At 38.5% G+C, this 21,773-nt stretch overlaps 2 protein-coding genes across 2 annotated transcripts in view; one reads left to right on the forward strand and one right to left on the reverse strand.

Moving 5' to 3' along the window:
* Positions 1 to 1,491: 1,491 nt before the first annotated feature.
* On the reverse strand, positions 1,492 to 20,044 carry LOC115210708 (proteasome subunit alpha type-5). The gene is made up of 9 exons (XM_029779402.2): positions 19,894 to 20,044; positions 14,678 to 14,778; positions 13,527 to 13,653; positions 13,338 to 13,405; positions 11,565 to 11,672; positions 7,466 to 7,524; positions 6,179 to 6,281; positions 3,485 to 3,571; positions 1,492 to 1,767 (listed from the first exon to the last, which is right to left on the reverse strand). Exons 2-9 carry the CDS (start codon positions 14,771 to 14,773, stop codon positions 1,675 to 1,677), a joined length of 741 nt encoding a protein of 246 aa, XP_029635262.1. The 5' UTR covers positions 14,774 to 14,778; positions 19,894 to 20,044; the 3' UTR covers positions 1,492 to 1,674.
* Positions 20,045 to 20,074: 30 nt separating this feature from the next.
* The window catches only part of LOC115210301 (synaptophysin), a 276,300-nt gene continuing 274,601 nt past the window's right edge, over positions 20,075 to 21,773 (forward strand). The window contains exon 1 of the mRNA XM_036501720.1: positions 20,075 to 20,235. Coding sequence (XP_036357613.1) covers positions 20,200 to 20,235 — 36 coding nt within the window. The 5' untranslated portion in view covers positions 20,075 to 20,199. The remainder of the gene's footprint in view (positions 20,236 to 21,773) is intronic.

A 21,773-nucleotide genomic window follows, 5' to 3' on the forward strand; every position in this document is an offset into this window, starting at 1 on the left:
AAATTTCACTAAAATATTTTTTTTAGTTAAGTCCTGATATTTGTTAATTTGAGCAGAACTGCACTGTAAGGTCATAAAAGATCTGGTTCAATGCTGTTAGTCTCAATATCTACCTTTGTAACAGGAAAATATCAGTGATGTAAGATAATCTTTAAAATGATGGATAAGTTGTTGGTTATAAATTTTGGCACAAAGCCAGCAGGTTTGTGGGTAGGAACTAAGTTGATTAAATCGCCCTGTGTTCAACTGGTACTTACTTTATTGATCCCTGAAAGGATGAAAAGCAAAGTCGACCTTGGTGGAATTTGAACTCAGAACATAAAGATGGACAAAATGCCACTAAGCATTTTGCCCAGCATGGTAAGGATTGTCAGCTCGCCACCTTAATGAGGGATAAGGTATTGACAATAAAGAGGAAAGAGGGAGAGTTGAACTTATTTCATTGAACTAAAGCTGTCTTGTGGAAGCACATGGCCTAGTGGTTAGAGCAGCGGACTCGCGGTTAAGGGATCGCAGCTTTGAATCGATGTGTTTGAGCGAAACACCTAAGCTTCATGCGGCTCTGGCAGAAGGTAATGACGAACTTCTGCTGACTGTTACGCCACAACTTTCTATCACTTTTTCCTCCAGCATCTTGTAGCTCACCTACGACGGACCAGCGTCCCATCCAAATGGGGAACTGGGAAACCGGCCCTATGAGCCAGGCGTGGCTCGAGAAGGAACAAACAAACAAAGCTGTCTTAGTACTAGAGCTGTTATCAATGGGTCTCTGCTATATGACTTCTTATTGTTAATAAAAATTGGTGGCTTTAAATAAATTTACAAGTCAGAAATACTCTAACATCAAAAGAACTAAAGAGATATGTAATTAAATCTTTAGTGTTCAGATTACTCTGTCAAGTTTGATACTTATTTATTGTTTTGAATTAATCATGCATTATCATGTAACTTGGTTTTGATAGTGTGATAGTTCATTTTTAGAATGACATTCTAGAACAGGGGTGGTCGAACTTTTTTGATCGCGGGCCGCACAGTGCGTCTTTGGAACCTTGGCGGGCCTCATTTATAAAAATCAAGTGAAAATATTGTGAATTACCGTACAACTGAAACAGTTACGAAGTATCTGCATAGAAGTTGGGATTCATAAAAGCTCTCGGCGGGCCGCATGAAAACCTATGGGGGGCCGTAGTTTGCCCACCCCTGTTCTAGAGTAAGTGTAAGAGGCCAGATCGTGACAGTTTGAATATGAAACAGGTGGAAATAGCCAGTTGAAATGCTAAACAGTTAAAGCAATCATCATCATCGTTTAACGTCTGTTCTCCATGCTAGCATGGGTTGGACGGTTCGACCGGGAATCTGGGAAGCCAGAAGGCTGCACCAGGCTCTGGTCTTTGATAAAGATGATGATGACTAAGGACAGCAACTACAAAAAACATATCAAGAAATTTATTCATACAAATTTGTCTAGGTGATGGAGGAAAAAAAATAAATAAAAAAAAATGGCAATTTTTTTTTTTATTGAAAGAAAAGAAGCCTGACTGTGATAGGAGCGATACATACTGCATTGCCTTGCAAAAACGGGGATGAGCAGAGCAAGCAGTGAAAGCAACTGTTCTGGTCATCAGGATTCCATGAAAACAAATTCTGAATTAAGATGTACATTGATAGAGGTTTTTATTTTCGGCCTTTTTCAATATCTTCAATAATTTTTTCGAGATCTTCTCTGGAAAACATGTTGAAGTTTTTCTCTCGCGTCACAGTTGCCATCTGTAATGAGAACCGCAGTCGTAGTCGTTAAAACAGGATTACAACGATGAAAAGAAACAGAGATAATTACATTATCACAAGAATCATAAGGGTTTAACTATTAAGGAACACGATAAGTCCTGCCACACATCATCATCTTCATTTTGCAACTCTTTTCATGCTGGCATGGGTTAGATGGTTCGACTGGTATTGGTAAGCTGGAGAGCAACACAAGGCACTGGTTGTCTGTTTTAGTTGAGTTCCTATTGTCAACCACTCTATATAGTGTACTGGGTGTGGAGGCGCAATGGCCCAGTGGTTAGGGCAGCGGACTCGCAGTCATAGCATCGCGGTTTCGATTCCCAGACCGGGCGTTGTGTTTATTGAGCGAAAACACCTAAAAGCTCCACGAGGCTCCAGCAGGGGGTGGTGGTGATCCCTGCTGTACTCTTTCACCACAACTTTCTCTCACTCTTACTTCCTGTTTCTGTTGTACCTGTATTTCAAAGGGCCGGTCTTGTCACTCTCTGTGTCACGCTGAATATCCCTGAGAACTACGTTAAGGGTGCACGTGTCTGTGGAGTGCTCAGCCACTTACACGTTAATTTCACGAGCAGGCTGTTCCGTTGATTCAGATCAACCAGAACCCTCATCGTCGTAACTGACGGAGTGCTTCCCATAGTGTACTGGGTGTCTTATGTGTGTCACTGGCATGGGTGTCTTTCATGTGTCACTAGCACTGGCCACAACCATGATTTCACTTAGCTTGATCTGTCATCTCAAGCGCAGCAAATCACCAAAGTTCTCGATCACTTGTCATTGCCACAGTTAAAATATCAATTAGATGATTTAAATGCTCAATACACTTGGTATACAGTGACTGATTATTGTTTAGCTGTAGGACTGTTCTGATTCAACAGAACTATGATCAAAGTGTTCTAATTGTGTAATCACTACATCCTTTATTCAGTGTATCAAGAATGACATTATCCAACATGTAATTTTATTTTGAAGACAATAGAATGTAATTTGAGGGAAATTTGGCTGTTATTTCTAGCAAATATATTGGTTAAAACCATAAGCAAGTGAGTGGTTACATTGATGTTCTATTTCATAAACATGATTCAGTGATCGAGCACATGTGCTTGAACTAGATTTTAATACTCAATCAAGAGATTTAAAAAGTCTGTCTAAAGTCAATCATTATTCACAAAATGGAGGTACCATCAATCATTATCTCCTCTTTGGCATACACAGTTTTGGATGAGAATTTCTGTCTGTTGCTAACAACATTTTGTTTCTCAGATTTAGTTTATTACAAATCAAAACCTGTTGTAGAACAAGCCTCTATGTGATTGCCTGACGAGCTAGAAATAATAACCATATCAAACACTATCTTAAAAAAAAGAGGGGTGGCGGAATTGTTTGATGCTATCGATCATACATTCTCTCCATTCATCATCATGAAACAACCGTTTTCCATGTTGGCATGAGTTGGACGGTTTGACAGGAGCTGGCCAGGCACCATGTCTGTTTTAGTATGGTTTCTACAGCTGGATGCCCTTCCTAATGTCAGCCACTTCGAATACTGGGTACTTTAAAAAGGCAAAACCTGCTGAAGAAGGGCTGGATAAATAGGTGCTTCACTGAACACATTTTAAGCTACTAAAAAAAACAAAAAAAACAACAACAAAAAAAAAAACACACTAAGATCAACAGCTACAAAGATAACACTCACCTCGACATTAGTTGGGTCTAGTTTTTCTTCCATGACTTGCTGCAAAATCTTTAGAGCTTCTTTACGTGCCTCATCCAGACTCATTGACTAGACAGAAGAAAGACCAGATATCTCACCATCATCCACATTGCTGATTAACTCTTCAAAGCAAATTTTAACTAGAACAGGTAACACTGCCACAGCCACCACTAATATTGCCTTCATTCCTTTCCTATATGACCACATCACCATTGTTTAATGCCTGCCTTCCATGCTGGCATGGGTTGGATGGCTTGACTGAGGGCTGGCAAGCCAGAAGTCTGTACCAGGCTTCAATCTTATCTGGCAAGGTTTCTACAGCTGGATGCCCTTCCTAATGCCAACAACTCTGAGTGTGCTGAGACCCCCTTTGGTCATGACTAACCATGGGATTGCACCTAGAAAGTTACCCTCCAAGGCACAAGTCCAGGCAAGGTTGTCTATGGAAGACCAGCAGTCGCCCATGCATACCAGCCTCCCCTCTCCACACCACCAATGTTATCCAAGGGAAAGGCAAGGGCTGATACAGCTTGGCACCAGTGACGTCACAACTCATTTCTAGAGCTGAGTGAACTGGAGCAACGTGAAATAAAGTGTCTTGCTCGAGAACACAACACGCAGCCCGGTCCAGGATTCGAACTCACAACGTCATGATCGTAAGCTTGACGCTCTAACCACTGAGCCATGTGCCTTCACTGAGAGTGTAGTAGCTACTTTTTAGGTGCTACTGGTACAAGGGCCAGTCAGGCGTAACTGGTATCGACCATGCTTGAATGGTGCTTTTTACATGCCACTGGCACTGGAGCCAGTCAAGCAGCACTGGTAAGGACTACTACTCCACCATCATCTCTATTGCTACTGCCACTACCATATAGCATCGACCTACATAGACCATTACACACACACACAAACAAACAATCAGTTTTTCCATCATTTTATATTTTATTTTCCTTTGCTTTACAGTCATTGGATTGTCCCCAAGATGGTCTCAATAATTTTTTTTAAAGTTTGGTACTTATTGTATCAATCCTTTTTGTTGAACCACTCAGTTAAATATGTAAACAAAGCAGTGCTGAGGGACAAATACAACACAAACAGAAACACAAAGATAGACAGATAGCTACATACACACACACATATGTATGTATATACTCTATTCTTTTACTTGTTCCAGTCATATGACTGTAGTCATGCTGGAGCACTGCCTTAAAAGGTTTTAGTAAAAGAAATTGACACCCAAGACTTATTGTTTGTAAGCCTAGTACTTATTCTATCACCCTCTTTTGCTGAACCGCTAAGTTACAGAGACATACATATATATGTATATATATATATATATATATATACACACACACACATACACATGGTGGGCTTCTTTCAGTTTCCACCGACCAAATCTACTCACAAGGCTTTATCGGCTCAGGGCTATAGTAGAACACACTCACCCAAGGTGCTATGCAGTGGGACGACTGAATCCACAAGTGGTTGGGAAGCAAGCTACTTAACCACACACACCAATGTCCCTCGTCTGATCCCATCCACCACCATATTATGTATAAACTGGCATACTCTCTTTCTCTTTTACTTGTTTCAGTCATTTGACTGCGGCCATGCTGGAGCACAGCCTTTAGTCGAGCAAATCGACCCTGGGACTTATTCTTTGTAAGCCCAGTACCTATTCTATCGGTCTCTTTTGCCGAACCGCTAAGTGACGGGGACGCAAACACACCAGCATCGGTTGTCAAGCAATGCTAGGGGGACAAACACAGACACACACACTTATATATATATACATATATATGACAGGCTTCTTTCAGTTTCCGTCTACCAAATCCACTCACAAGGCATTGGTCGGCCCGGGGTTATAGCAGAAGACACTTGCCCAAGATGCCACGCAGTGGGACTGAACCCGGAACCATGTGGTTGGTTAGCAAGCTACTTACCACACAGCCACTCCTGCGCCTATACCGAATATAACATGATTGAAGTGTTCAAATCTTGTTGCAGTCAATAAATAGTGACCCCTACCTAAAACATTACCCGATTTGAGTTAGTTCAGTTGACAAATAGATTTCCCTTCCTCTTTAGTAGTGTACTAGTTAGCAATAGGAAATACATCCAGTGGTAAAAATAAAACTAGTTCCAACAAAGAGCAAAATGCCCACATTTTATTTTTTATAAAACAGAAACAAAATCATCATCATCATCATCATTTAACGTCCGCTTTCCATGCTGGCATGGGTTGGACAGTTCAACTGGGGTCTGGGAAGCCAGAAGGCTGCACCAGGCTCCAGTCTGTTCCGGCAGAGTTTCTACAGCTGGATGCCCTTCCTAACGCCAACCACTCCTTGAGTGTAGTGGGTGCTTTTTACGTGCCAGACGAGGCTGGCAGACGGCCACGATCGGATGGGGCTTTTTATGTGCCACCGGCACGGAGACCAGACGAAGCTGGCAACGGCCACGGTCGGATGGTGCTTTTTACGTGCCACCGGCACGGAGGCCAGTCGGGCGGAGCTGGCAACGGCCATGTTCAGATAGTTCTCTTACATGCCACCGGCACTGGTATCACAGCTACAAATTCCATTGATGTTGATGGATTACGATTTTGATTTAAAAAAAACAAACAAAAACATTTATGGTAAAAGTGCATGTAAAATATTTGAACATATTGAATACCTTATGATAGACATCCTGCAGTGCTTGTTGTGCTCCTTCTGACCCAGATCCTATAGCTTTAGCATCATACTGTATGAAAGTGCCTGATGGATCCATATGGAATCTATCCAAATACGAAAAACAAAATTTCATCATTCAATGCCACACATTAAGCTAAGACAATATTATACGTTGTGTGTATATACATACAAATAAATAATCATCCTCATTATTTAATGTCCATTTTCCATGCTGGTGTGGGTTGGGCAGTTTAACAAGAGCTGGCGAACCAGAGGACTGTACTAAGCTGTTCGCTTTGGCATGGTCTCTATGGCTAGATGTTCTTCCTAATGTCAAACAGAGTGTACTGGGTGCTTTTTGCATGACACCAGGACCAGCGTGGTCATCAAATAGCTTGCAAGACAAAGACCCCTCAACTAAGATTGGGAGTAGTATTAAGCGAGATCGCATTGTGCTGGGAAATGAGAGCTTAACATATGATAAAGGGATAAAAAAAGATGTCTTGCTGTACATATCTGTATTACTGAGACTCTTTACGCAAGTGTGACAGCACAACATTACTAACTTTAATTTTACACAATATTTAACCCTTTCGTTACTGTATTTATTTTGAGATGCTCTGTGTTTCTTTCAATTACTTTAAATATAATAAAGAATCTAGTAAAATAACTTAGTTATCATTCAGCTAGTGTTAGGAACATAAATTGTGACTAAGGTTTGGTGGAAGATTTTAATTCAGAACTTCTGAAAACAAGACTTTTGTACTCAGAGCCAGAGCCAGATTCAGCCGGGTTAGTAACGAAAGGGTTAAACTATCATTGCAAACAAGTAAGACATAGTAACATATACTATGCTTCCATTAATTGTTTTTGGAGTCTATATAGTCTCCAGGAGAGATAGACACTCTCTTGACCCTCTCACCCATGACTTTGTGTAATGTTGAGAAAATGTGACAGCCGAAGAGAGAGTACTGCATCACCACTCATGTAGGTACTCTTTTTCAGCTGAGTAGACAATGATGTGAAATGAAGTACTTTGCTCAAGAATAACACTGTCTAGTTCAGAAATTGAAATCTTATGATTACTACCTAACCATTAAAATGCAGGGCAGAACCCCCCACCCCCCAAAAAAAACATAGTTTAGGTTAGCTTTCTGCAAACTATAATTATAAATAAATTATGATGATGTCATAATACAGCCAGAGTATTATCTAAATTTTAATTTAGGTAACACAATTTAGTATGAGAAACAGTTGTACAAGTTTCTAGATGTTTACAGTTACTTACAATTGAGGACCTTTCTCATCAATACCAGCAAATAGCAATGCTACACCGAATGGACGGCTCTGTAAGGAAAAATGTAAGTTTTTAATAAGTTATCTAGTAAAATAACTTTATATGATGAGTCCTTAGACACAATAATAGAGATTATATTATAATAATAATGAAATTATTGTATACAGTGCTCAGGTGCACCACAACTTGACAGAAAGTGCATATAAAGTACATGCAGTAATGTCTGGAAAGTGAACAATGTATGAGTCAGATACATGCTCGTGTGTGTATGGAGGGGAGAAAATCAAGTGTAGTGTTGGCGAATCTCAGGAAGCATGGAATTTTTGAAGGATGCAGTGCACAGACAACTAACAACCGATGCCGGTAGTTTGTTCCATGCTTCAGCAACTCTCAGCGTGAAAAAATGTTTCCTGAAGTCATGGGAGCTGTGCTGTTTTCTGACTTTGTAAATATGTCCACGGGTGTTAGATGGGTGGAGTTTGAAGAGGTGCTCAGAGCTATTGTTTGTGTGATGGTTGATAATTTTATGGGTGTCTGTTATTAGAATATAGTCCTACAAAATAATGGCGAAAATTATGAATTAAGACTTAACTCAGATGGATAGCCAATTAAATTAGGAATATAGCTAAACATTTCAGCACTCCCAACAAGCTGTAGTTAATAGTCATTTTTATCAATTGTAGAGTGATTAAAAGAATGTTTTTTTTTGGCCAAGTAAACTCCTAATTTAAATGGTTTCCAACCACGACTATTCTGTTCTTTTGTGTATCAGGGACAACAATGTCAAATGTATCCTCCTTATTTCTAGGAAAATAAGGTATGATTTAAAAATTTGACAGCTATTTCTAGCACTACACAGAAGCTCTGTAATAGTTGATACAAGTGCTTTTGAATCCAGAATGTTGAATGAAGTACACTGTATAATACTCAGCTTAATGATCTATCATTTCTGCCAACTTTATCTTTTCAAGTGAAGGCATATATTTCAATTTTTTTTCCCCACCAGACAAACCCAAGGGAGGTAACCATGTGTATCACTACACTATACCCTCTACGTCATCACGCAGGCGGCGAGGTGGCAGAATTGTTAGTACGCTGAGCAAAATGCTTAGCGGCATTTTGTTCGTCTTCATGTTCATAGTTCAGATTCCATGGAGGTCCTTTCATCCTTTGAAATAGATACTTTCGAATATTCGAAAGTCTTCAATGTAGTATTAATTCCATAATGTAGACCATGGACACAAGAGGTGAGGTGATATCACAGGCCGACGAAAGGAGGAAACAGAAATCATATGCACAGGTGTAAGTAAACTGTAAGACCTGTGTAATAGATGCTTTCAAATGCCTGGATGGCACCTTGGTGATTGAATTCGAAGTGGGGGTAGGAGCTCAAGAAGCAGAACAGCCAAAGTAAAATTTTTGAGGAGCTATTATATCTGCTTGCAACTAGGACATTGTCTCTTCAAGAAATGGGTAGATTGTTTGATAGGAGTGGCTGTGTGGTAAGTAGCTTGCTAACCAACCACATGGTTCCGGGTTCAGTCCCACTGCGTGGCATCTTGGGCAAGTGTCTTCTGCTGTAGCCCCGGGCCAACCAATGCCTTGTGAGTGGATTTGGTAGACGGAAACTGAAAGAAGCCTGTCGTATATATGTATATATATATATATATATGTGTGTGTGTGTATATGTTTGTGCGTCTGTGTTTGTCCCCCTAGCATTGCTTGACAACCGATGCTGGTGTGTTTACGTCCCTGTCACTTAGAGGTTCGGCAAAAGAGACCGATAGAATAAGTACTGGGCTTACAAAGAATAAGTCCCGGGGTCGATTTGCTCGACTAAAGGCGGTGCTCCAGCATGGCCGCAGTCAAATGACTGAAACAAGTAAAAGAGTATAGTCCCCACTGGCTCTTCTAAATCACACTTGGCCTGAACAGCCACCAGCACCTTTTGTACCAATCAAGATGAAGAGGCTCAATACTCATTACAGATTAATTACTCGGATATGAGTTAATTCCACTGCTGCCACGAAGTACATAGTGCAATATTGCATGGTAGTGAAACAGGTGTATTGACTGTAAGGGTGTGTGAAGGCTTGAACAAAATGAGGTGAGTATTTTCTGCTGCATGTTGGGATGAATAAAGAATGGAGTACAAATGAGCTAAGAAAAATTAGATTTATAAGCTACTAGCAGTATCGCCCGGCGTTGCTCGGGTTTGTAAGGGAAATAACTATATAAGCACTTTTAGAGAGTTACTTCCCTTATAGATGCCAATTCGGGCTTTCTTAGCCATTTCTGTTTTGGTGTCTTCAAGCCATGAAGTCGTTGTTCTAAAAGAACGCTGGTCTCCTTGACAACGCATTACGACGTTGATTTCTTTACACTCCCTTCCCCACAGCTTCACGAGGGAGGGAAGAAGGGGGAGAAGCAAACAGGTGCAGGTGTGACCATGGACGCCAACTCCGCCGCCATCGACACACGAAAAATTATGCATTAAAATGGAATAAAAAATTATGTTAAATTATTTTTAAAATCGTAGACTCATCGTAGACGCGCGCTAATAGCCGGACGGGCTCGATATGAATCACGACTATAAGATACCCGAATTTGGTTAAACTGCACCGCAAAATGTGGGAGTAGTTAGGAATCTAAATCGAAGGGGACAGACACTCACACAACTACAGTTTTATATATAATGAATAAGATGCAACATAATGAAAGGAGACAGATATATGATGGAACTTGAAGATGAAAACAGGAGTTACAGTTGTAGTGACTGATCTCAGGATGTTGAACTTCATTAGGGAAATAACAAAAGGCTGGGCTGCTGTGGTGAAGACTTGACCAACACAGGCAAACAGAAAATCTGAATAACATAACTATATAATTATGATAAAAATATCTAAATATTCGTATCACGCCCTAATGCTATGAAAAAAAGACATATTGAAATAATATAATCTAAGATGGAAATTTAGTGGATAATGTAAAAAAAAAATCATAGCCTGACTACTTTCAATCACAAGTCTGCTTCATTAGAGCTGACTTAGGGGCTAAAAATCATCAGCAATAAAAATGAATCAGTTCAAAAGATCACAGTATAAAAAGTACTTTGGTAGTTTCTGAAGTGTGAGAAAGAATGTTTTGCAATTCCTTGTTGAATAACTGGGCCCTGATGATTTGTTTCATCATCATCATTTAACGTCCGTTCTCCATGCTAGCATGGGTTGGACGGTTCGACCGGGGATCTGGGAAGCCAGAAGGCTGCACCAGGCTCCAGTCTTATCTAGCAATGTTTCTACAGCTGGATGCCCTTCCTAACGCCAACCACTCCATGAGTGTAGTGGGTGCTTTTTACGTGCCACCTGCACAGGTGCCAGGCGAGGCTGGCAACGGCCACGATCGGATTGGTGCATTTTACGTGCCACCGCACGGAAGCCAGTCGAGGCGGCACTGGCATCGGCCACGATTCGGATAGTGCTTTTTACGTACCACCAGTCCAGGGGTCCTGGCATCTGCCGGGTGCCAGTCATAGGATTGGTTCAATTTCGATTTCACTTGCCCCAACATGTCTTTGCAAGCAAAGGGGGTTGGCATGGGTGCCTATCGTCGGATGAGGTTCTATATCGACTTTGCTTGCCTCAACAGGTCTTTGTGTCCAAGGGAGGAAAGGCATGCATAAGTGGGCTGGGCTCACTTGTCCTGCCTGGTCTTCTCATGTACAGCATATTTCCAAAGGTCTCAGTTGCTGGTCATTTCCTCAGTGAGGCCTAAAGTTCGAAGGTCGTGCTTCACCACGTGATCAAATGTTTGTGGGACATAAGCTTATTCCTTTATTCAAATCGACGATGTCTGTACAGACGCATGGCACTCCATACGTCAAATGTCAAAATGATTGCAGAGCAACAGGAAATAAAGGGTTTTGCTGAAGAACACAACACAACTCACCAACCAGTCTGGGTACTGAACCCACAATCTTGCAGTTGTGAGTGCAACACCCTAACCATTAAACCATGTGCCCTCAATAAAAAGTATATAACCACATTATTTATTATTATTACAATTTAGAGAAACAGAGAGAAGTACTTACCATGGCACCTGGATCTGCATCATCATCACCAAATGCCAATGCGAGATTACTAACAGCTTGTGTAACGCTCTCAACACTCATCTTCTCGTTATAGGTAAACCAATGGTTCTGAAAGACAACACAGGAAATATCAATAGACGAGATTAATCTGATGAAATGGTCAAGTCTTACTGAAATGATGGCAGTTTAGGATTTGCTGCTGTTGTTTTAACATCCACTTTTCCATGTTTGCATGAGTTAGATGAGATTATGTTGAAATTCTGCTGGGACAGAATTTTCTATGCCCCAACATACTCTTTCAGTCATCAGTCCTCACCTGTTTCTAAGGGAGGTGATAATCTAGTCTACTGAACAACAAACAGCCTGGACATGTTTACATGGAGAATTGGGAACAAATGGTAGCATCACACAGATGAACCTTTCATTTTCAAAGATCATACAACATATCAAGAAGCTGAACATTCTTTCATGGTGGACTGCAAGAAAGAATAACCAATCATGAACACACACAAATACACATGACATGCTTCTGGTTTCTGCTTATTAGATCTAATCACAAGGCTTAGGTCAGCCCGAGGTTAAAGTAGAAGACATTTGATTAAGGTGCCATACAGTGAGATTGAACCCAAAACCATATGCTCAGGAAGTGAACTGCTTAATAACACAGCCATGCCTGTACCATTATATATATATATATCATAATGTAGGATAAAATTTTTTTCGAAAAAAATCTTATCAATAGCCAGCATATTAAAAAATACCTTTACAGGTTAAATTTATAAACAATTCATAAATAAGGGCAAACGAAAAAAATTTCCAATGCCAAATATGCCGAAAAATTGGACATATTGTCCATTAACCATTAATTTTTTCGTTTGCCCTTATTTATGAATTGTTTACATATATATATAGATACATTGTAAAATTGTAGAGAGCTTTTGATATTTTATGTTACAATAGAGTGACTGATCTTCTTGTACTACTAATAGATGATACACTGCAAAATAATTTAGCGGTCATGACCACATATATAGACTACACAGTAAATTAAACTCAACCTGTCCTAATATGCAAACCAAGCCAGTGCAGCTGCTGCATTTGCAAACACTCATCTTAAAAATCATTCAAAAGAAAGTCATCTTCCAACTGATTAGCAAAGATTCACTTGCCAACATACTACAATCTTTAGCTCAGACATGCTGTCTCCACACTGTCTATTCAATCACTGCTGCAACATCTGCACCTCTGAACCAGTTAGTTGAATACTGTTTTCATTCAAACCTACTTGACTCTCATTCCCTCATCAACACTGGTGTGTAGCGTCAATCTCACCAACCTTAGAGGGTCTCCAAGGTTATGGACACTGTCCCCTTCTTGACTAAACCATGCAAGAAGTATTGTATTTTCCAGCACAAAAGTTTAGGTAGTATATAATATAAACATTCAAACACTGTCACTATATTCCTAAATCTTGCAGCATTTCACATAGAATTTTTGGTCCTCCAAAGTTTTCTTAGTGAATAAGTAAATCTACCTTTTTTAACTGTAAATTTTGGTCAGAAAAATTTGATTTGTATGTCCCAAAATATGGTAGTTAGGGTTGATACACACACACATTTTCCCATCAGATCAAGACTGGAGCCTGGTGCAGCCATCTAGTTGCCAGCCCTCAGTCAAAACCGTCCAACCCATGCTAGCATGGAAAACGGACGTTAAACGATGGTGATGATGATAAGCATGATAGAAGACGTTATATTTAAATTCAATATTCACCTGAGCTTCAACTCGCGCTCGGTCAATCATTGTTCGGGAATCTGCAACCAATCCACTCATAGCACAACCTGAAAGAAACAAGAGTTAGTTGGAATAGGTAGTCAGCAGACCAGACTATCTTTATACAATTAATTAAACACAGTAAAGAATTCATTACAATTTACTTGCAAATTTATCTTTTATACTTACCTATATGTGAATCAACCTCGAGAACTTTCTCTATACTTGAAGCCACAATCAGAGGACAGGTAACCCTCTTTTCGACAGCCAACACAATACCATCGTTGGTTTGGATCCCTATGGCAGTAGAACCAAGCTATAAATACAAAATGATAATCCAATGTAAGTTCTAACAAAATCTTTTCCTACTTTTAACACTGATAAATGTTAAATAAATATATAAGATTGTCAAGAACTTTTATTTGAAATTGCCGGAAAGCAGATATATTCAAAATTTCATCACTCGTAACTGTGAAAAGTAGTTTTATACACAAATCTATTTTTTGTTGAGGAATATCATATTTGAAACTGCTTTCTGTTGAGACAGGTCAAATTTTATCAAGGCAAAGAGACTTGCAGAAAATACCAATTCTATGTTTTAGGTAGATGTTTAACAACATTTATGGAATAATGATGTAATTAAATTTTGCAGTGAAAGAGTTAAAAGAGTAAAAATAAATAGACAGTCTCAGAAAGATGTCTTTTTCCAAAACACAACAGATGCTAAATAGTTAACAGAAAATAAAATATTTCAGGTAAGCTTGTTGGAAAATTAAATCAAATAAAACATAAGTCATACAAAAATGGGTCAAAGCACAATCATATTATGAGTATTAATAAGGGTTAAATTTGGTGAAGATCTCATCATAACTAAATTTAACGTCTCTTATACATATGCAATAGTCAAATTGGTTTCAAATTTTGGCACAAGGCCAGCAATTTTAGGGAGGAAGTAAGTTGATTAAAACGACCTCAGTGTTCAATTGATACTTATTTTGTCAACTCAAAAAGGATGAAAGGCAAAGCCAACCCCAGTGGCATTTGAACTCAGAACATAATGTCAGAAGAAATGCTGCTAAGCATATTTTCTGGTGCAGTAACAATTCACAATACAGTCATATCACTATGCATGTACTTCATCATGTGATTAAGCTATTGTTTCTGACTAAATCTTAAACACCAACTATAACTACAATGTCTAATGTGTTCTTAGGATGAAGGTTGACCCGAACAGAAACAGGTTTCCTACAATAATTAAATAAGCTCCTTTAAGTGCTATTTCTCTCTCTCTTTGCCAGCTAATAATAAGTCAGAGGACAGAACAAGTGTTTTATACTTACTTTAATAGCTTCAATAGCATATTCTACTTGGAATAACCTTCCTTCTGGCGAGAATGTATTAACACCACGGTCATATTCTGATCTGGTTAGAAACATCGTACCTGAACATAACAGAAAGAAAACAAGTGGTTATTATTATACAAGGGACATAACTCTGAGCAAATGAGAAAAAAGAATTTTTCACTAAATTTCGAAACTGATTAGTCACTGCTTTAAACAAACTCTCACGGTATAAGTTCAGAAAGGCGGCGAGCTGGCAGAAACGTTAGCACACCGGGTGAAATGCGTAGCCGTATTTCGTCTGCCGTTACGTTCTGAGTTCAAATTCCGCAGAGGTCGACTTTGCCTTTCATCCTTACGGGGTCGATTAAATAAGTACCAGTCGTGCACTGGGGTCGATGTAATCGACTTAATCCGTGTGTCTGTCCTTGTTTGTCCCCTCTGTGTTTAGCCCCTTGTCGGTAGTAAAGAAATAGGTATAAGTTCAGATATCCATTTAAGAAATTATTATCTTAAAGCTGATTCCAGAAAATGTATTTAATACAATGGAAACAAAAACAGATGTTTCTAACATAGGCACAAATTTTGGGGGAGAAGCCAATCACATCAATCTCAGGGCTCGACATCATCATCATGGGTTGGACGGTTCAACTGGGGTCTGTGAAGCAGGAAGGCCGCATCAGGCCCAGTCTGATCTGGCAGTGTTTCTACAGTATATTATTAATCCTAGTGGGAGGAAAGATAAAGTTAACCGTAGCAGGATTTGAAATAAGAACATAAAGAACTAGAACAAATAGAAGGCATTCTTGTGATGCTTTAACGATTTTGCCAATCCATCCATCTAATTGGAAGCACTAACAATCCTTTCTGCTATAGGTACAAGGCCTGAAATTTTGGGGGAAGTGGCTAGTTGTTAACATTGACACCCCCTTGCTCAACTGGTACCTATTTCATAGACCTCCTAAGGATGGAAGGCAATAGCCGACCTCAGCAGAATTTGAACTCAGAATGTAAAGATGGATGAAAAGCTGCTAAGCATTTTGCATGGCATTCTAAGAATTCTGCTAATTAGCTCCTATATTGGAAGCACCAATAATGCTTATATGTTAACCAGCTTGTGAATTTGACATTTTGTGGAAACTGAGGCAAAAGGCAGAAGCTTAAGTATCAGCAGGTTATAGCTTACCCCACAAGGGCTCTTTCTATGATCACATTACTCATGTTTTCTTGTCTTTTAAGATAGTAGGGAGCAATACAAAAAAAAGATTTAGTTGCTATTTCTTGTCAATTGAGAGTAATGTAGATAACCTCACTAGATTGGGGTTGGTGAATAGAAATTGTTGGCTTGGAGTTTGTAGAATAGGTAGGTCAGATTGGATAGCAAAAAGTTAGGTTGCTATACATATCAGCCATTACCAATAAACTTTATAAAAGGAAAACTCAGGCCATAGTTAATTTTGGGTTAATGAGGGATCTTCTATATGGTTGCTTGACCTTCTCAAAATACCAGCCAAATATTCCTCAAAATCAAAGGACATATTAACATTAGAAGGACCAGACCTTTCACCTGCTTCTAAGGACCTGAATGCATCAATTGAGGCAAAGATATTTTTCAATTTGAAAGGAAAAAAGAAAAGGAGAGGTAGGAAACCATTATTAAATGTATAAATCTTCAGAATTTTATGACTTCATGTGGTTTATTTTTTTTGGCAGGTGGTGCAAACAATCTATAATATATAGTATAAAACTATGAAAAATGAAACACCATGATGTCAAAATCTACAATAATTTTTGAATTGTGTGCAATTAACATTTCTAGTGTTAAACAAGGTAATATCCTAGTTAGATGATATTCTCCTCAAAAAGTGTGGTTTTGTATCACACTTTTTTTTGAGAATACAAATGATTAATTTAACTGAGTACTTGACTGGTACCTTATTTCACCAGTGGTCTTTATGAATGAGCAATATACTCTACAATTCAGGTAAATAATATCACCTGAAGGTTGCAGGTTCAATCCCCACTAAAGGTAACATAATGAAAACAGCAGGATAACACACAGGAGTCACAACCTAGCTGAAAAACTTGCCCGAGAAATTCTTTCTCTATTAAGATTTGTCCTGCAGTCTGCTTACCTCATAGTGAGTATCCACTTATTATTATTGGTCTTGAAGGATGTTAGGTAAAAATCAACTTCAGAATGTCCAGATGAGAGACAGTACTACAAACCCATTCAACCACAGTCAATATAAATAGACATAATCAGAGACTATAACTTTGTTCCATGTTTTCCTGGGGTCATGCCCTCTATCGTCAACCAGAATTCATCTATGAAGCAATTGCCCCAGCTCCCCTTCAGGGTTGGCGAAAGCGATGTGGTGGGCAATGAAAAATCTGGCTGATGACAGTCAAGGCTGATCTGGAACCCAACCTAGGCCCCCATGTCTACGGCATTCACCACTGGAATGAGTGGTTGGAGATCTCGCGGTCGTTAGCCTCAAATCGCCAAGCCTGGTCGGCATTTGTGAGAGATGCAGCATTGAGGATGAATGAAGCCAGCTCAACCCACTCTGGGTGAATGCTGTCTTAAGACAAGAAGAAGAAGACTTCCTGGGTCCCCTTTTCCATAGGTTCTGAGAACATTTAGCACTTCTTTCTACAGTTATCTTCATCCTACACATCACATGACTATACAAGCATTGTTTTCTCTCTTGCACACCCGATTCCTCTTATGCCCAATTCTTCTTTTATATTTGCACATCGTTGTACACGAACACTGACATTTGCACATCCATTGGGGCATGCTAGTTTCATTTCTTTCTAGTCTTTGCATGTGTTCTATATGCATGACACATCTCATTATCATGTAACGCAGTTGTTCATACAAAGCAATTATCTTGAAGCAACCACTCTAGGTTGTTAATGCTCTTTGTTTAAGACCCAAACTTCTGTGATGGAGCTGAAACATATCACCAATATTCTCATACCAAATAGCAAAACCTAGGCTTGTGGTGGGACGCTTAAGTTTTAGTTAGCAGGAAAGAAGACCATGCTAAGTGGCCATGCTAATTATGCAGAAAAAGAGTAGACAGTACTTCTATATGGTATACCCATCGTAAACAATGGATGCACAAGAAATGCAGCAGAATCACAGGCAAATTGACAAAGAATCTTATATGAAGTAGATGTACAAGAGTAACTGCAGCATGGTAAAATAAATGAAACCATTCAAGTGCTTTGAAGACTTTCTAGATGTAGTGGATACCTTCTCTTAAATAGGTGACCAAATTCGCAGTGAAGGAGGGTGTTCTGAAAGTAGCCAGAGTAGGAAAAAGGTTGGGAAATGTTTGGGAAGTTATTTTCAGTGTTTGAAATAATGGATTTACTTTTTACATCAAGTGTAGATTATAAGATCCTTGTGTACAAATTGTGATGTTGCAAAATATGGGCACTGAATATGGAAGATGTACGAAGGCTGAAAAAAAAAAAAGAGAGGCAAGCATGCCCTAACGGATATATAATGTTAGTGTGTGTACAAAAGATGGAGCGCAAATTAGCTGAGAGAAAAACTTGGTAAAAGAGATACTGTTTGCAAAATACAAGACTGAGCTGTACCTACATGTGATGTAAACAGAGGCTGACTGTTAGGTAAGGAAGTGTCAAAACAATCCAAATAGGAAGAACCTAAGGAAGAGGAACACAAGGGAAAAAATGGGAAGAGGCGGCGAAAGCTGATTACATCAATTACAACAGGTAGAGAAAGATTATGCTTTAGAAGTCCCGTCCAACCTATAGAACTATAGAATGGATGTAAGATGATGATGATGATGATGAAGATAATAAGTGCAGTCATACATGAAACCATTTGAAATCGCTGAACATTTTGTAACACTGGACAGGTGTGTGAAAAACAAACTCTTGAAATTCAATATAGTCGACTGACTGAAAAACTTCTGTATGCTAATTTAGAGTTCGATTTCTATCACACCTCGTTGAAATTAGTTATAAGTTTTACACTGACTTAAAAAAATAAAATGTTTAAAAAATGCTAAGCATGAGTTTGCAGAAATCGCTGACTGTCCAAGTGAAGAAACGAAGTTGCGGTTTCGCCTCCGAATCAAACTTGATCGAACAGGGCCCACGATGAAAGGTATTTCAGGCGTAATAAATCCATTATTCTTCAAGTATGTGAGACTAGATGCCCCATTTGAGACGATAGGTGGTGATTTGAGGAAGACTTGGCTGATATTTCTAGCAGGTCGAGCAACTACTTAGAGGCTCGCTGGCTCGTATAATATATTCTGAGATAAGATTTGGACCTTCAACACAAATGATGACCATTACAAGTTAGTTTCAGTTGTATACTAAATTATTGTTCACCACATCAAAGCATCGCGTATTTTTAATTCAATGAAATCATATCTTCCGAAGATGAGACATAATTTCCCTCAAACATCAATGTCCACATCATAAAAGACTCGACAAAAAGCTGCTGATCAAAACATATATATGTTTCTTTATTACCCACAAGGAGCTAAGCACAGAGAGGACAAACAAGGACAGACAAACGGATTAAGTCGATTATATCTACCCCAGTGCGTAACTGGTACTTAATTTATCGACCCCGAAAGGATGAAAGGCAAAGTCGACCAAATATATATCAAATGATTTCCAAATGAATCTCAATAATTGTCATTAAGAAATAAATATATAGTTACAATGTCCATGTAGAGCGGGAGCCGTTATTCTATTTGTGATCTTGTAGGGGTTGAAGCCTTTTTAATAAACAATAAGGGGCTGATTATTCGTTTCAAACACAAAGTAAGGGACTCGTTAATATTAATAGAATTATGCGTGGTTTTAATTAGTGGCTTCCACGGTTTTTGGACACAATCAAACTTGTCCATGTTACACTACATTAGACAGAAAAAACCCCCAAACATTTAATGAACATGTAACAATGGAAATAAGAGATAAACTATGAGAGAGGACGGTTTTTGAAGCTGGTAGAATGTATAATAAAGTCAGAATTAAATATTATTGTAGACATTGGAGCTGCAGCATGGGTTTCTGCTGTGCTTTGAACATAGAAACCATTTGGTTTTAGGAGATGATTTGACTTTAAATGTTCTTATATAGGAAGAGGAAAGTTTTGAAGTTCTTTGTTGTCAATCAGTCGACTGTGAAACAGTAAATCTATGAAATATTTTACTCACCGGGATGAAAAAACACGACTGGACAATAGAGAAATGAGGGAGATGACACAGCACACCGGAAACAGTAACTAGGGCCGCAGTGAATTCTATCGTTATTTCATTAGAGTTTCACATTGACAATATATCTTACACAGATAATTTTATACTTATTATATATGCGTCATTTTAATGTTGGAATAAATACCTAGATAATTTTTTTTATCACCGTTGTTGTTGTTTTTTTTTAATGATTACGAGGGGGAAATTCTGTGCTGCTTAGCTGTAACAACTCATCTTCAGTTGATTGAATGAACTTGAGTAAACAAGATGGAGAACTTGCCGAAAATTCCCAGCCCGAACCAGGTGAGGAAATCGTCGGATTTAAGCACTTTATAAATGAAATGTCGAGTTTTACGATATTATTTGAAAAAAAATAGACTCAGTAACTTTAATCTCCAAGTATAATGTCGTCAGATGTTGTGTTATCTGTTGCTAAATTATTTTTCTTTACTCTTCGTTTCATATTACTACACACACACACACACCCTCTCTTTCTCTCTCTATCAAGGTGTTAGACACTGTCTGTCCTCTTTATATCTTATTCTAAGTTACTTTTGATAATATATTAAAGCAGTTCACTTACTGAATCAGAAAATACGACTGTCATAGTTGCAACTATGACATGTCTCATATTCTTGATCTCTTATTATTATCATTATATATATTCCACTTCTGATTATCTCTCCTCTGCTTCATCTAATTCACAACCGATTTTACCAACAGAACATATTTTCTGAGACATTATCAAGCATTTATCTTCATTATTATTAATATAATTTTAAAGATATCTCTAATTTATTTCCCTCTATATGTTCCTTGGCCGATTAAACGATTTGGTCGGACAAAACGCTTCATAATCATTTCATTGCTTGTCAAACCTTTCAAATTATACATTCACATTCTTTCCTTTTATTTAACTGTTACGTTTCCTTATATCTCGGGTAACCTGTCTCTTTTAAATCAAACCTAATGCATTGCACATAATATATTCCTGCTGCCTCCTAAATTCACCCTCCCCTCAACTTGGTCTACACCAGTTTTCATCGTGTAGTAGCAGAATGCCACGACCACTCTGCTGCCACTTCGACTCCTGCTCAGTACCACCAGCCAGCCTACTATATATATTTACTATTGTAATAACAGCAATTTTCTTAAATGATATACCTTAATGCAATTCTCTAATGCACAAGGAAGAAGCGTGAACACTGACTAGTTGCTCGCTTTCTGCCTATCATTGTTTGATTGCTTTACCTGTTCGTGTGAGTGAGTGTTGCTGCTCGATTGCCAAAGGAAATGACAGTTGTAAATAGTGAAACGAGATAATTTTATGTCTAACCATTAAACATACTTAAGAATTGTACCATTGGGTGAGTGTCAATCTGGAAAACAACCTCTTGTTTTCATCGGTTTATTCTTAACTCATCCAAAATAGATTTACAAACTATTATAAATTGTTACCCTGCTTCGTCTCTCTCTCTCTATCTCTGTCTCGTTTTTTCTTTATAGAGTTAAAAAATACTAAAACAAAATATATATTGAATTATTTTGACTCGTAATCTACGAGGTATAGATGTCAACGCATACATATTTGTCTCCCAGTCTCACTTACACAAACATAGAATGTATATATAAATACATATATACGAGAACACATTACTGTATGGTTAACACCATATAGTTTTCTGGTGCATCTAAGTTAAGTACCATATTCAAGTAAATTCTTTGGAATTGACTTGAATCTTAATTGCTTTTATTAAATACATACATATATATATATATATATATATATATATATAGGTGCGTATATGTGAGGGGGGGGGAGAGAGGAGTCGATAGAGAAA

Source organism: Octopus sinensis, linkage group LG4, assembly GCF_006345805.1.
Source record: "Octopus sinensis linkage group LG4, ASM634580v1, whole genome shotgun sequence".
Classification (NCBI taxonomy): domain Eukaryota; kingdom Metazoa; phylum Mollusca; class Cephalopoda; order Octopoda; family Octopodidae; genus Octopus; species Octopus sinensis.